Source organism: Pristis pectinata, chromosome X, assembly GCF_009764475.1.
Source record: "Pristis pectinata isolate sPriPec2 chromosome X, sPriPec2.1.pri, whole genome shotgun sequence".
Classification (NCBI taxonomy): domain Eukaryota; kingdom Metazoa; phylum Chordata; class Chondrichthyes; order Rhinopristiformes; family Pristidae; genus Pristis; species Pristis pectinata.
Window position 1 is genome coordinate 3,062,950 of NC_067450.1, and position 16,073 is coordinate 3,079,022.

Sequence of the window (16,073 nt, forward strand, 5' to 3'; positions counted from 1 at the left end):
TGTGAGGAAATCATTTCCTGTAGGATTTTTTGATGGCCAATGGAGAGCATAGAAATGTTTGTTGGAGCTTCAGACATCTGAAGTGATCTGCTGTCATATGCAGAATCAGCTCTGTAAAACTGGTAGAATATAGCCCATAACAGTGAAACTATTATTTTCAGGTAAGTTCCATACAATAATATTATTACTTTAGGAGCATTGGATGCTACAGGCCATTCAGCCTGTCGAATTCAGTTCCACATTTTTCTCCACACCAGCCACCATTTAATTCCAGTCTCTTGCTTCTTCCTCATAATATTTAACCATCCTCATTCTCTGTGCTAAAGGAGTCTATGAATTTATGAAACATCAAGGAATTGAGGGCTTATGGCACAGAAGGGGAGTTGAGGCATGGGCCAGATCAGCCACAATCCTACTGAATGATGCGGCGGGCGGATTAAGGGGCCTGTGGTCTCCTCCTCCTACTACTTTTTTGTGTTCTTGTGTTATCTTCATTCAATGCACCAGGCAATTCAATACATTCACTTACAGTATGTCAACATCACTAATGCTCCAACCTTAAATATTCCATAAGTTTGAGAGGCTGTTATACAGGGCCTAGCCCCTTAGTGTCCAATAGCAGCAAGATCCTAGATTGTGGTTTGCCCTTCAAACACTTAGTTCCTTGCACTGACCAATCACTATTTACTCTGTACCCTGAGGAGCTTTACTCTAGTATGGATTCTCTTTTCCAGCCTGCGAGCACATCTGATGTCTGATGGTGAGGGAGCTGGAGTGCTGTTTGCATAAAAATATCCATAATTGAAAGGTTTAGAACTCCTACGTGTTTAGCAGTCAGTGACTTGGAGTCTATGTAATGCAGTTTTTAACAGCCCACTCATTTTTAATTGGCAGGATCCCAAAATCCATGATTCCGTTGTCAACAATGCCAATTCAGGAATATGGTACTTTCTAATATTTAGGTATGAGCACCTAATGCATTTGTCTGAAATTCTGATCGACGTTATTTTTATGAAGAAGTTCATTTGTTATTTTACAGGGGGCCTTAATCCATTTAGTTTTAAATTGGCCAAAGTCTTTGTTCAAATAAGAAAGCCAGATATTATGGAAGTAAGATAAATTATGTTAAATGTTTATATGCTAATATACCAGACTACCTTACTTTTAAAGTGTGAAAATTAAATTAGATTTTGGAACCAATTGGCCAGGACCTTGTTGTCACTTCATAAATCACTTCAGACAAAATCTACGGCAGAATTTCACATTCAAATTAAAACTAACAAATCCAGGTTGGGGAGCTCCTAACACTTTCCAGTTTCCCCATTCTTCTTTCTACAATGTGGAGGCTTTTAATGTGCAATCTGGTGCGAATTAGTTCCTGATTTACCCGCCTTCTCCAACTATTTTCAGGCCTGACAACATTGTGTACCAGGGTCTTGGTGCTTTCCTACTTTGAAACTTGAAAATCTAAAGTTCTGCTTTGGAATATGGAATTTTATTTTGTCTTCTTGAGGGTTACTGGCTCCCTTCAGGGCTTCCACTGTTGCATCTCCCTGCTCATTGCAAAAGAGGAAAGTCCCATTCACAGTTACATCAGCTTGGGGAATACATTGAGAGGCAATAGGTTGCTGTAGTGTCTGATGTTCACTTGATATATTTAAAGAATGTAAAGACTGTGTAGCAAATTTGAGAAACTAGTAATACAGGGTGGAAAGAATAAAAGCCCTGAAGTGGCCAATATTTGCCTTATGAGAAGTTTAGAATAATAAAGAATAGTTATAAAAAATGTTGGGTTAACAAGTGTACTTCACAAATGTTAAAGCATTTATAATGACTGAGCAGCACAACCTGTAATTCACATGGGAATGTGTTTTCTAGCCGTGTTCCATCTCCCACATCTGGGAAGAGGAGGACATGCCAGGGAATAGCAGAGACATTGTAATCATGACCATCTTCAAGAAAGGATGTTCTGTCTATTTGTAAAAAAAAGGAATGGGTTGTCAGACACTTTTCATTGGAAGCACTTTAGCATTTAATTTGGATTTTTCACATATCCTGAACATTGCTCATTACCCTGTGCACAAGTTCCTGTGTGTTATATGCTTTCTCTACAATGCCATGTATCGCAGCGTGTGGACCTTCCTCAATCCGCAGGTTACTTGCAACACAGTACAGAATTGCATTTATTTATCCATATGATTTGAAAACTAAACATGTGGGAGGAGATATTAAAAAGCATATGGTTTATTATGTTGACCCAGCCATCAGATTCAAAAAAGAAAGATACACCTGGCTCAGTTGACCCTGGTTAGTGGATATCAAGGGGAAAACTCTCCCCTGGGCAGTATCCTGGGCTCAAGCGTCTTCAGCTGCTTCATCAATGACCTTTCTCCCATCATAAAACATGAAGAGGGAATGTTCACTGATGATTGCAAAGTATAACATTTCATTCATAGGTTCTTAGCTAATGAAGTAGCCCATGCCCGCACACAGCAAGACCTAAACAACATTCAGGCAAGGGCTAATAAATGGCAAGTAACAATTACACCAAAGAAGCACCAGTCTTTGACTATCGAGCAGCACATTAACAGGAACTAAAGTAGCTCTTCAAGCCTTTTCCACCTTCCAAAGAGATTTTAGCTGATCCGTTATCTAATTCCACATACCTACCTTTCCTCACATCCCTTAACACTTTTGTTTATGCCATCAATCTCAAATTTAAAATTAACAATTCACCTGGCACTGATTGCTATCTGTGTGATGGAATTACAAATTTCTCTCGCCCTCTGTATGTAGAAAGGTTCCCAAACGTCACACCGAAAGGTCTGGCTCTAATTCCTACACTCTGCCACCTTGCCCTTGACTCCCAAATCAATGAAAGTAGTTTCTCAATTTCTATTCTCGTCACTTAACTAGTTTTCTTTATGATCCAACCCCTATGTACCTTTCTGGTAAATCTACACTGCTATCTCTCTAATATATATTTCTGATGTTTTGGTGCTTATACCTCAGGTATGGTCTAACCAAAGCTTTGTAAAAGCATAACTTTAAGTAAAGGCATAACACCTCAGTGCTTCCATTCTCTAAATATGAAGGTCAGCATTCCATGGGTCTTTTGATTATTTCCTGTATTGCATGTCCATAACAATTTAATAACCAATGTACATGGATCTCCAAGTCTCTTTGGAATTCCACTGCTTCCATTTTGAAAGTACTCATAGGATGATAGAGACATACAACATAGAAGCAGGCCCTTTCGGCCCACCTTGTCCATGCTGACCGTGATGCCTATCTACACTAATCCCATTTGTCTGCATTAGGCTTGAATCCCTCTACACCTTTCCTATCCAAGTACCTGTCCAAATACTTTTCAAACATTGTAATTACATCTGCCTCTACCGCTTCCTCTGGCAGCTCAATCCAGGCAACCAGCACCCTCTATGTGAAAAACTTATCCTTCAGATCTCTTTTAAATTTCTCCCCTCTCATCTTAAACCTCTGCCCTCTAGTTCTAGTCTCCTCTGCTCTGGGAAAATGACTCTATCTATTCTATCTGTAGCCCTTATAATTGTATAAACCTCTATAAGGTCTCCTCAGCCTCCTATACTCAATTGAGAATAAACCCAGCCTATCCAGTCTCTCCTTATAACTACAGCCCTTCATTCCAGGCAACATCCTGGTGAATCTCTTCTGCACTCTATTACCAACACATCTTTCCTCTAGTGTGCCAACCATAATGGTACACAAGTGTGGCCTGACCAATGTTTTGTACAACTGCAACAGGAGGTCAACTCCTATATTCAATGCCTCGGCCAATGAAGACAAGCATACCGATGCCTTCTTCACAACCCTACCTTTTTTTCCCCCCTTCAAGGTCTGTAATGAATAACCTCCCATTATTCAACATGGAAGTGTATTGCCACATTTTTGCCCATTTTCTCAATCTATTAATATCTCTTTGTAGTTTAGTACTTCCATCTGCATTGCTTACAACGTCACCAATCTTTGTCTCATGAGCAGACTTGGGTATGTGGCTTTCGATACCACTGTATAGACTATTGGGAATAGTTGTGGCCCAACTCAGTTCCTCATGAGACATGTATCTCGACAAGAGAGACCCTAACCCCTACTTCTTGACATTGTTATTAAATTTCCATCCTTCAATGTTTTGGGGATTGCTAATGGTCAGAAACTTAAATGGACTGTCCACATAAATACTGTAGCTACAAGAGTAGTGAACACACTGGGTATCCGACTGTGATTGACTCACCTCCTGATACCCCAAAGTCTTTCCACCATCTACAGGATATGGATCAGGAGCGTGATGGAACACTCTCCACTTGCCTGGGTGAGAACAGCTCCAAAAACTCTCAAAAAGGAGGACAAACTAGCCTGCTCGATTGCCATCCCTCTCCCATCCATCACACTAAATATTCATTCTGGCCACTGCCAGTGCACAGTGCCTGCAATGTATACCACCAACAAAATGCTTCGCAGTTATTTTCCGACAGTACCTCCTAAGCCTGTGATCTCTACCACCAAGGGCGGCAGGTGCAGAGCAACACCACCACCTGTAGGTTCCTCTCCAACTTGCACCATCCTGACTTGGAAATACATCACCGTTCCTTCATTTCTGCTGGGTCTGAATTCTGGAATCACCAAACAGCCCTGTGGGCGTACCTTCACCGCACGGACTGCAAGGGTTCAATGAGGTGACTTGCCCCCACCTTCTCAGGAGCAATTAGGGATGGGCAATAAATGCTGGCCTGGCCAGTGACGCAAAGATCCTGAAAAATGAATAAAAAGTTTCAAATAATTAAGTTATCGAAATAATATGCAGGACAGTATGAACAGCTTTTATCTGTAGTTTATAAATTATCTGTAGTTTATAAAAAGAAATGGCAGTAACTGTGTCTTCTAAAAGTATATCTCCATATCGATCTTGTTTTAATCCCTCAAATGCTCTTCTCCAGCAGTCCTCCCCTATGCATATTTTAAAGGACCAAGGATCCTGATTGGTCGGCTCCGAGGCGGTCTACCCACTCAGAAAGGAAGATATAAGGATGGTGCTGATGCCGCTGCTGCTCGTGTTGCTGCTGGTGCGAGGACCGAGCTCGCGGTGTCTTGGGCCAGACTGAGCACGCGCTGTCCGTTCCTCTTCCCGCCCGCCCCCCCCCCCCCCAACCGCTGCGGCCATCGGACACCTTTCGGCTTCGCCTAACAGCGAAGGTAAAAGAAAGAGCCTTTCCGTCAGATTCAACCATGCCGGCTGGGAGCCAGGAATCTGAATGTACTCTGAGTTATCAGGTACTGTGACCTCTGAAGTACGTCGTGTGTGTGTATATATATATATATATATATATATATATATAAAAATAGGACCCCGGAATCTCTTGCTCTAACACCCAGTGTTCGCCTTTAAATGGGATAGGATGGGCGGTTCCTGACTCACTTCAAGCAAGGTGTGATGAGCGTTGCTTAATGTTTGATCCATTGTCTTAAACTCCTCACTGTGAAGGTAATATTGTCCTAGTCAATGCGGCAGTGACATTGAATATTTCTGTCATGTGTGCTGCGTGCATGTTCTGCCTTCCTGAGTGTCGGGGCTGCTGCTGGTGAATGTGCTTCGTATAAAAGAGCTCAGAACGGTAAATCGTAAGGGATGCTGAGAGGGGGTGGGGGATGATGAGGGGGAGGGGAAGGAGTCGGATCACTGATGCCTGTACATTACAGATTAACCTTGAGGGCGCTGAGAATGAATTCCGGGCCAAGAATCTGTCAAAGATGTCAGCCTGCTAAATTTTATGACTGTTAGTTTCATGATTGATCTGTTTTGCTGCAACATGAATATTTTAATAAAGTTTTATCAGTGCCGTTCAGTATCATAATCCTGATTTTTTTTTCCCCTCTATTTTGTTTTAGTCTTGAAATGCATTTCATTTGTTATTGTGAGAGCTCTTCCTATCTGCTTGGATTGTGGGAGTATGCTGCATTTTGCTATTGATTGTATGTGTGTCATGTTTGTCTATTTCTAGCTATATTCTAATGTTTTGAGTGTGTAGGTCACTGTAAAGTGAGTAATATATTGTGCACCAAGAGTTCTGTGGGCTGTGTATAATGGTAGGTATTCTCTTAAAGGCACTGCATCATTAGAAGCTTTAGGATTTGGCCACACTGCAGAATGCTGCAAATACAAACACTGAACTGTTGGAAGAGTGTGATGGTGGTGTTCTGAAGGGTAATTGATTTGTGAACTATTTTTCCCTGACTTGATGCCAAACTCTATTTACATTGGAACATTACAACAGAAGCGCTAGTTGTGCCTTGGTACTGTTAATAAGTCGAGATGCAGTTGGTGACATACAATTTACCGCATTCCAATATTAAGACAGTTCAGGTACTTTTCTATAGTCTTTTGGGTGTTCGCCATGCTGGTTCTGAATATTCTCAAGATTTTCAAGGTTGTCTTTTTCTTTCCTCCTGGTGGCTAGATTTGTGAGATTATAAAGACACTTTCTCACCGTTTCTTCAGAGTCCTTGGTGTGTACTCCAGAACAGACTGTGATGTGACAGGTAAGTTTACCCAAATTGGATGTCAGAATGGGAACTTTTGTATATTCCAGCGATTGTGTTCCGTGGCATCACAGCTTCAAGGGGAGCCTATGGTTTTGATGGAAACTCTTTACATTTTCCATGAAAGATTTGTGGTGAGTTATAAGAAGTGAAAACATATCCCATACCATAATGTGTCAGTTCTACAAAAGATGATTCGCCTTCCCTGTCCATTTTGTTATTGGTCTTCTACTCTTCATTTGGCCCACCAGATAAAGGTGGTTCATGCTGACTGCTTCTGTAAGAAGCTTCTTACTTTTACCTGTAGCAACACAAAACCTGCTGCAGGAACTCAGTGGGTCAGGCAGCATCTATGGAGGGAAATGAATAGTTTTGTGTTGAGACCCTTCATCTGAACTGTAAAGAAAGGGGAGATAGCTGGTATAAAAAGGTGGTGGGTCTTGGTGAGGAGAGTGATAAGTGGATGAGGGTGGGAATTATGTCAAAAGCTGGGAGGTGACAGGTGGAAGTGACAAAAGGCTGAAGCTGAATGAATTTTATTGCATCTTACTTTCACCTACCTTTTGAAGTAAAATGCTTTTATCCTATGTCTTCCTGCAGAAGGCAATGCATCACACAATGACTTTGTTTTCAGCTTTGCACTTGTGTTCCATTCTGACCTTTTTTGTTTTGTTCCCCATTGTTGTATTCATCAGTGGCAAAAATGAATTTTTCACTCCTAGACTATTGGTTAAGTGTTTGTAGTCCCCTCCCCAAATTGGATTGGAGTTGTATTTTTACTGTGCATCCTCCTCTGCTTGCAAGAAGCCTGAAATTAAACTTGAGGTTACAGTTCCTTGACCATTGAGTAGTTTATCTAATTAACCATTTGTGAGCTCAAAGCACTTGCAACTGATTTTGCAAGATATGAAGAAATGCTCTCAATGCAGCTTCCAATTGGTTCTTAAATTATTCCAGGATTTTGGTCTCTGCATTTTCATCCATTTTGATTATATTGATTATTTTTGTATGTTAAATAGTGACTGAGCTCCTACAGCCCTCTTGGGTAGAAGATTCACCACTCTTTGGGTGAAGAAATTTCTCGTCTTCTGTCCTGAATGTCTGACCCCTTGCTTTGAGACTGTGACAATTGGTTCTTGACACCTCAGCTTGGGGAAACATCTACCCAGTTGACCTCTAAGGATTTTGTACACTTCAATGAGATCTCCTTTCACATAAACTCCAGAGAACATAAGCCCAGTTTTTTAAATCTCTCCATGTATGAGGAACCCAACATCCAAAGAATCAAACTGGTAAGAATGGGTGATCTGATCACTGCACCATGACACATGGGAGTGAAGGGCTAGTGGGCAGTGCTCTCAAATACTGTTGATGGTTGGTACTATGTTTAAGGATAGTGGACTGGGGGTGTCCAGTTGTTATGGCCTTTGTTGGAACCAACAGCAAAGCTAGGATGAAGCATGTGGTTCTGCTTGGAGATTGAGGCTGAAGCAAATGGAAATGCAGAAATTCAAGTGTTAGTCTGGATTGTTTCTAAATTCAATTTTAGGATCTGGGTGTACTGATGAGACAAGCATTTGTTGCCCTTCAGAAAGCTGGAGTAATACAGTGCAGGAACAGGCCCTTTGGCCTACCATGTCCATACCAACCATTGCACCCATCCATACTACTCCATTTGCTTGTATTAGGTTCGTAGCTGTCTATGCCTTGGTGACTCAAATGTTTATCTAGATGCTTTTTAAATATTATGGGTCTCTGCCTCTACCACTCCCTCAAGTAGTGTGTTCCAGATTCTAGCCATTCTGTGGGGGGGGGGGGGGGGGGATTTCTCACTTGGATCTTCTCTCAATCTCCTACCTTGCTACCTATTGCTCTCTTGTCTTGGACACCCTCATCATGGGGGAGGGTGGGAGGAGAAAGATCTGACTATTTACCATAGCTGTCCCCCTTATGACATATATATCCTCAGTCTTGAGGTAGGTAGCTTAATCTCTTGTTTAAGATGGTTATTGCCTCTCACTTTGACATGTTACTTGCCACTTATCAGCCCACATCTGAATGTTGTCAAGATCTTGCTGCATGCAGGCATGGGCTAGTTCACTTGCTGAGCAATGGTGAGTGGAATTGAACATGGAGCAATTATCTGCAAGTGTCTCCACTTGACCTTGTGATGGAAGGAAAGTTGTGATGAAGCAGCTGAGATGGTTGGACCACAGTAGTGGGGGGTGGGGGAGGCTGTGGGAGAGGGAGGTACAGGCTCCTATGAAGGATAGGACAGCAGGATACTTGGAGAGTATCAATGGGATTGGACAAAATCAACATAGATTTTTGGAAGGGAAATTGTGTTTGACAAATTGCTTTTCAGAATGGCCAAATAGATGAGGAAAAGCCAGGGTACTGGGATTTCCAGAAAGCCTTTAAAGTCCTGCATAAAAAGGATAGTGAGTAAAATTAAAGTACATAGTATTTTTGGGGGGGGGGGGGAATAATATGGATTGAAAATTGTTTGATAGACAACCGGTAGGAATAAGTGGGTCCTTTTCACAGTGGCAGATAGTAATTAGTGGGGCGGCACAGGGACTAGTGCTTGGATGTCAGCTATTTGTCATGTATATCAGTGATCTGGATGAGGGAAAAATGTTAAACTTTGAAGTTTGCTAATGACAAAACTGGGTGGGTAGTGAGCTGTGAGAAGCAAGCAAAGAGACTTCAACAGATTGAGCTAGTGGGCAAAAAGCTTGACAGATGCAGTACAATGTGGGTAAATGTAATTATCTGCTTTAGTGGGGGGATAAAACAAAGATGCCTTATTATTAAATGGTGTTGGATTTTGAAGTGTCGATGCACATAGGGATCTGGGTGTTCTAGTACTTCAGTCATTGAAAGCAAACATGCAGTTACAGCAAGTGGATAATAAAGCACATGGTATGTTGTCTTCATTGTAAGAGTATTTGAGTACAGGAGCAAGGATGTCTTGCTACAATTAAACTGGTTTGGTGAGATTAATGTATTATTGATGCAGCTGGATTATTGTATGGCATTTTGGTCTCCTTATCGAAGAAGGGATACACTTGGGATGGAGAAATGTAGTGGAAGTTGATCAGATGATTCCTGGGGTGATGGGACTGCTGCATGAGGAGAGTAGGTCAATTAGATTTGTACTCGCTAGCTTAAAAGATTGGGAGGGAATCTCATTGAAGCATGTGGTATGCTGGTAGGTCTATACTGCCTGGGTACCAGGAAGATGTTTCCTCTGGCTGGGGTGTCTAAAACAGGTCTCAGTCTCTGGCTGCAGGGAGACAGTTGGGGTTGAAAGGAAGAGAAATTTCTTTACTTGAATAGAGATCATGTTGCTGAATATATTTAAGGAGATAAATATATTTAAGGAGAAATATTATTTGTAGGTTCAGAAGAGGAAAGAGTAGGGCTATGATATTGCGATAAGTGATCAGCCATGATATTATTGAATAGCAGACGAGGGCCAGATGGCCTATTCCTGTTTTTTTTCCTGTTTATATGACACTGCCTGAGGAACTTCTGTGATGTTCTGAGGCTGAGTTGAATTGACCTCTGGCAACTGTAGCCATCTTCCTTTGAGATGTTTTCCCTTTGCCCATTGGCTTCAGTTTTGAAGGTTGCTTGACATGAAGATGACACTTGACAGTGTGTGGAATTGAAGGAAGTTGCCTTGCCTCTGGAATTCAGCTCTTTGATCCATGTTTGGTTTATGGCTGTGAGGTCTGGAGTAGAGTGATCCTGGCTAAACTGAACTGGGCATCAGTGAGCAGGTTATGGGTGGGTAAGTGTTGCTTAATAGGACTTGATGGTTGAGAGTAGACTAGGTGGTAATTAACTGCATTGGGTTTGTCCTTTACGAACAGGATGTACCTGGGGTATTTTCTGGCAGATGACAGTGTTGTAACTGTACTGGAACAACTTGGCTTGAGGTGTAGCTGCTTCTGGATTGCAGGTGTTCAGTACTACAGTCGGGATGATCTCTGGTACCATAGCCTTTACTGTATCCAGTGTGCTTGGCCACTTGATATCATATGGAGTGAATCAAGTTGCCTGGAGACTGGTGTGCGGTGGAGATCTCAGGAGGAAGCTGGGATGAATCCTCTTTTGGGCACTTCAGACTGAATGTGGTTGCAAATGATTCAACCTTTTGTTTAGAACTGCCATTGAGGGTGGGGATATTGGAGCCACTGCCTCCCATTAAGTGTTTAATTGTCCACTACTGCTCATGCCTAGCTGTGGTAGGACTGTAGAGCTTTGATCTGATCTGTTGGTTTGTGAGATTGCTTAACTCTACCTTTTGCATGCTGTTTTTATTGCTTAGCATGCTTGTAGTCCTATGTTGCAACTTCATTAGGCTGGCACCTCCTCATTTTGGCTATGCTGTGTGCTACACCAGCATGCCCTTTTGCACACGTCATTGAACTAGAGTTAATCTCCTGGTTTGATGGTAATGGTGGAGTGAGGGATGTACTGGTCTGAGGTTATAGATTGTGGTGCTGAACATCGTTGTTGCTGCTGCTGGTCCACAGCATCTTATGGAGGCCCAGTTTTTAGCTGACAGATATGTTCTAAGTTTATCCTACTTGGCATATTGGAGTGTATACTTGGTGTGAAGTTGGGAGTTTGTCTACATAAGGATTATACAGTGGTTGATGGTCACCTGCCATGTGGACAGATGCATTTGCCACAAGTAGATTTGGTGAGGATGAGGTCAAGTAAGTGTATCCCTTATGTTGGGTCGGCAGCAAGTAGTGAGTGACCTAATCTGGTAGTGATGTCCTACATGCTTGGCCAGTTTGTTCTGTGGTGGTGTTACCAAGTCACTCCTGGTGATGGACTTTGAAGTCCCTTATCCAGAGCCCATTCTGTGCCCTTGCTCCTTTCAATGCTACTTCCAAATGTTGCTCAACATAGAAGAACGCTGATTCATCAGCTGAGGGAGGATGGGAGGTTGTAATTAGGAAGAAGTTTCCATGCCCATATTTGACTGATACCATGAAACTACAGGGGATCTGGAGTTGATGTTGAGGACACCAAGGGCTACTCTGTCCCACTTGTATACCAGTGTGCTACCACTTAGGGTGTTTGTCCTGCCAGTGTGACAAGATGTATCCAGGAATTGTGATTGAGTCTGACACATTATCTGTAAAGTATGATTCTGAGCATGCTGTCAGAGCACTGCTTGATTAGTTTGCAGGACAACTTTATTACAATGTTAAAAGGCATTTGGGCAGGTACTTGGATTGGAAAGGTGTAGTGGGGTACTGGCCTAATGCAGGCGAATGGGATTAGAGTTGTGGACAACATGGATGAGGTGGGCCAAAGGGCCTGTTTGTCCTGTACAATAAATCTAAATCTATGAACTGTCCCAGTTTGAACACCATCCCCAGATGTTCGTCAGGAGGTGATTGCTGGGTTGACTGGCCTGGGAGCAACTTTTCCATGTCCAAATTTGGTGCCTAGGTTGACATTGGGTGGTTCATCCAGTTTTGTGTGGCACAGAAACAAGCCATTGAACCCAAACTTGTTTATGCTCCATTTGAGCCACCTCCTTCCTTAAATCTTTTTTTGCCCTTGTGCTTGTCCAGCTTCCCCTTAAATAGATCTATATTTGGTTCAACCACACTTTCAGGGGTTGCACATTCTCCTTGCTCTTTGGAGGCTTCCATGCAAGATAATTACCCAGTTCAGCTTTTCTGTACAAGTGGGAACTATCCACTTCATCCAAACTTTTCATCACTTGAAAGACTCTAGTTAGATTGCCCTTCAGCCTCTCTTCAAGAGAAGAGACCCAGTTGTTCATCCTTATACCCTTACTTTTCTGGTATCATTCAGTGTTAAACATTTCTGCACTCTTTACAATTTTCCTTCCTCATTCTAATATGGTGACCAAAACTCTCTGCAATACTGTTATCTTAACAGGGTTGGGTAAAGTTTTCAATTTTACCTGTACAGAGATAAACCCCAGTGTTTGGTTTGAGTTTCTTTTGGTTTTTCTAACCCATGGTGGTGCCATTGGTGATCTCATTGTAAATCTACCCCACCTAGACTTGTATCTTGCAAATGATAAATGACCACCTCTTCTGACCAAAAGGTATTAACCCTCATTTATCTGAGTTGAATCACATTTCTGCAAGTTATTTAATGTCCTCCTGTACAAACAACCCCCCCACAGCTATTTGGGTTGCAGAAATTTGTCCATGTGGAATTCTCAAATCACTACCCAAAGATCTGAGATGCAGAATAAAATTCACTTTTATTGGAATTTGTTGGAGAAAAACTATATCGATAAACAATGTGTAAGAAACAACAAATTCTGTCTATTTTTATTTTTCCTATTAGTTTTTTTTGATGTATGTGTAGACAATGTGGTTTTTTAGCATGGTAGATTCATTTTGCTATCCAGCAGTTTTTTTTGGAGTTTTTCATATTTACCCTCAAGATATCTGAAACAGGACCAAAAGTTTAAGTGCAAATTGTAAACCTAAATGAACATGCAACAGAACTTCACTGGATGTAAAACTTTATTTTGAAGGTTTGATGTTGGGAAATTTTGTTGTGTATTGTATTATTTAACTACCTTGCCTATATTTGATATGCATTTAAAAGTGTGGGTCTCCATTCAAACCGAAGGCTGGAAGGCGATAAATGCAGACATGAGTCTGCCACCATTTTGTTTTGTGTTTTGCTCCAGATTTCAACACAGAACAGTACAGCACAAGAACAGGCCCTTCAGCCCACTGTCTGTGCTGACCATGACGCAAAGTGAAACTAATCCCATGTATTTGCACATGACAAATATCCCTTTATTCCCTACCTGTTAATGTGCCTGTCTAAATGCCTCTTAAATGCCACTACAGTGTCTGCTTCCACCTTAAAGAAAAACTTGCCCTGCACATCCCCCTTAAACTCTTCCCCTCTCACCTTAAAGCTGTGCCTTCTGGTATTTGACATTACTATCTGGGAAGGGGGGGAGGAGGAAGAGTGAGAGGAGAAGAGAAAACTACTCCATCTACCCTATCTTTGCCTTTCATAATTTTGTATACTTCTCAGGTCTCCCCTCTGCCTCCAAAGCTCCAGGGAAAACAACCCAAGTCTGTCCAACCTCTCTTATAGCTAGTACTCTAATCCAGGCAACATCCTGGTGAACCTCTTCTGCACCCTTGCCAAAGCTTCCATATCGTGTAATGTGGCAACCAGAACTGCATACAATACTCCAAATGAGGCCTAACCAAGTTAATGCAGCTGCAACATGACTTGCTAATTTTTATACCCAGCACCCTGACTAATGAAGGCAAGTATGCCATATGCTGCCTTTACCACACTATCTACTTGCATTTGCCACTTTCAGGGAGCTAAGGACTTGCACCCCAAGATCCCTCTGTACATCAAGGGTCCTGTCACTTACTGTGTACTGTCCCCTTGTGTTTGACCTTCCAAAATGCAACACCTAACATTTGCCAGATTAAACTCTAACTGCCATTTCTCTACCCATATCTGCAATTGATCCATTTCCTTTGATAACCACCTTCATTATCTACAACTTCACTGATTTTTTTTTTTGTCTTCTGCAAACTTGCTAACCAACTAACCCACCTTCATTTTTGTACAAGTCAGCACTGATCCTCGCAGAACACCACTGGTCACACCTCCAGCCAGAATAACACCCCTCTACCACTGCCCTGTCTTCTATGGCCATTCTATGGATCCCATGTACCTTAATCTTCTGGATCAGCCTACCATGAGGGACCTTATCAAATGCCTTGGTAAAATCCATGTACTCAATGTTCACTGCCCTACCCTCATCTTCACCACCACATCATAATTCAATCAAGTTTGTAAGACATGACCTGCCCCTCAAAGCCATGCTGACTATCCCTAATAAGGTCATATTTTTCCAGATGTGAGTAGATCCTATCTGTAAATCTTCAGTAATTTCACTACCATTAGTGCAAGGCTCACTGGCCTATAATTTCCAATTTTCTCTATTGCCCTCAGACAGTGGCTACTCTCAGGTCCTCCAGGATCTCACCTGGGGCTCAATAGTATAATGTGCTACTGAGGAAATCCCTTTCTCTAATGAAATCTTTGGTTTCCATTTTGGGATGTGTAACTTGATGGTAACAGGAGGAAGGTGTGAGGTGTGTTTCTATTCCTCTCTGAACTAACATCTTAACATGAGCTGTGGTAATAAAAACCTGCTAGAAATGGTCATATACCATCTGTTAAGAGAAACCAAGTTAACATTTTATGGCAGTGACCTCTTCATGGAATTTTCCAGGATCAGTAGTATTTCATTTTTGTATCTTGAGTGGGAGAAAGATTACCACCTTTAGCACGGTCAATTTAAATGGAGACTGCCCCAAAGGGAATTGTCAAAATCACCTTGGAGGCTATGACTGAAGTGCAGGTTCCCAGCCCCTCTACTGGGGCAGTTCTAATACTTTAGACAATATAATCTCCATGAGAATTTTGTATGCTATTTTTATTGGAGAAAATAAAGAGCAGAAAAAGTATTGACTGTGTTGTGTTGAGGAGTTGAAATTGAATGCCAGTGGCAAGATTACTCAGCATATTGGAAAATTGTGACATAGATTTGCATTTAAAGGGCAGTAATTATGTGAACTATAAGTAATGCTTTATTGATTTCTAAGTTTTGCTGAGCTTTGAGAATGTTGAATGCATCTATTTGTGTGGCAAGGATGTTGGGTAATGAAAAAGCACCAAGTGGCCTTTGACTTATTTATGAATTGAAGTCTAAGGCAGACTTGCCCCAAACAATATTTAGTATTTTCAAATCTTCCCTACCCCATCAGCAAATTGCTCTCTCCTGCTGTATCTGTGCCATGCTCTCTATAATGTGACCTCTTGGCTTTCCCTCTTGGTCTTCTCCCCCTTTGTTCCCTCACCACCTTTTTCCTGTCTCATCTAAACTACTTCCCTTCCACCATTTGCTATTGGCCAAGAGGAATTTGTACATTTTCTACATGCGTTACACTATTTGGCAAAGTGTCATTGAACAGGAGTCTGGAGCTTTGGCTCCAGTTTATTGGAGGATAGTTGTAGCCCCACTCCCCCTGCTTACCAGGCACCCCAATGCATATGGATGTTACCAGAGAACAGCTCTGCCACTTTTGAATTGCCTACCATCTCTTGCTGCAAATCTTTGGTATAAAAATGAGGCAAGGCAACCCAGATGCAGTTTTGTGGGCAGGAAAACCATAAGCAGTTGAGTTGTTGGGGTACAAATTCCTCTTGGCCAATAGCAAATCAGCCCCATTTCCTCTGCAGCTATTGTGGTTGAATTAATTGGAAAATTTGATAAGTCAACTTTTCACTATCCATAGTGAGGATATTGAATGTATACTAGACATTCAATCATGGGGTTGAATTCTTGCATTCATAGTTGTACAGCATAGAAACAGGCCCTTTGGCTCAATTTGTCCATGCCGCTAGTCCCATTTGCCTGTTTCACCCATATC

The 16,073-nt window shown here is 41.8% G+C and overlaps 1 protein-coding gene across 3 annotated transcripts in view; it reads left to right on the top strand.

Moving 5' to 3' along the window:
* Nucleotides 1-5,194: 5,194 nt before the first annotated feature.
* LOC127566949 (electroneutral sodium bicarbonate exchanger 1-like) overlaps nucleotides 5,195-16,073 on the top strand; it is a 158,026-nt gene continuing 147,147 nt past the window's right edge. The window contains exon 1 of one of the 3 annotated variants that reach the window (XM_052009507.1): nucleotides 5,195-5,307. In XM_052009507.1, coding sequence (XP_051865467.1) covers nucleotides 5,263-5,307 — 45 coding nt within the window. In that variant the 5' untranslated portion in view covers nucleotides 5,195-5,262. Of the gene's footprint in view, nucleotides 5,325-16,073 lie in introns of all 3 variants that reach the window. The other 2 variants (XM_052009508.1, XM_052009506.1) reach the window with 2 other exon arrangements.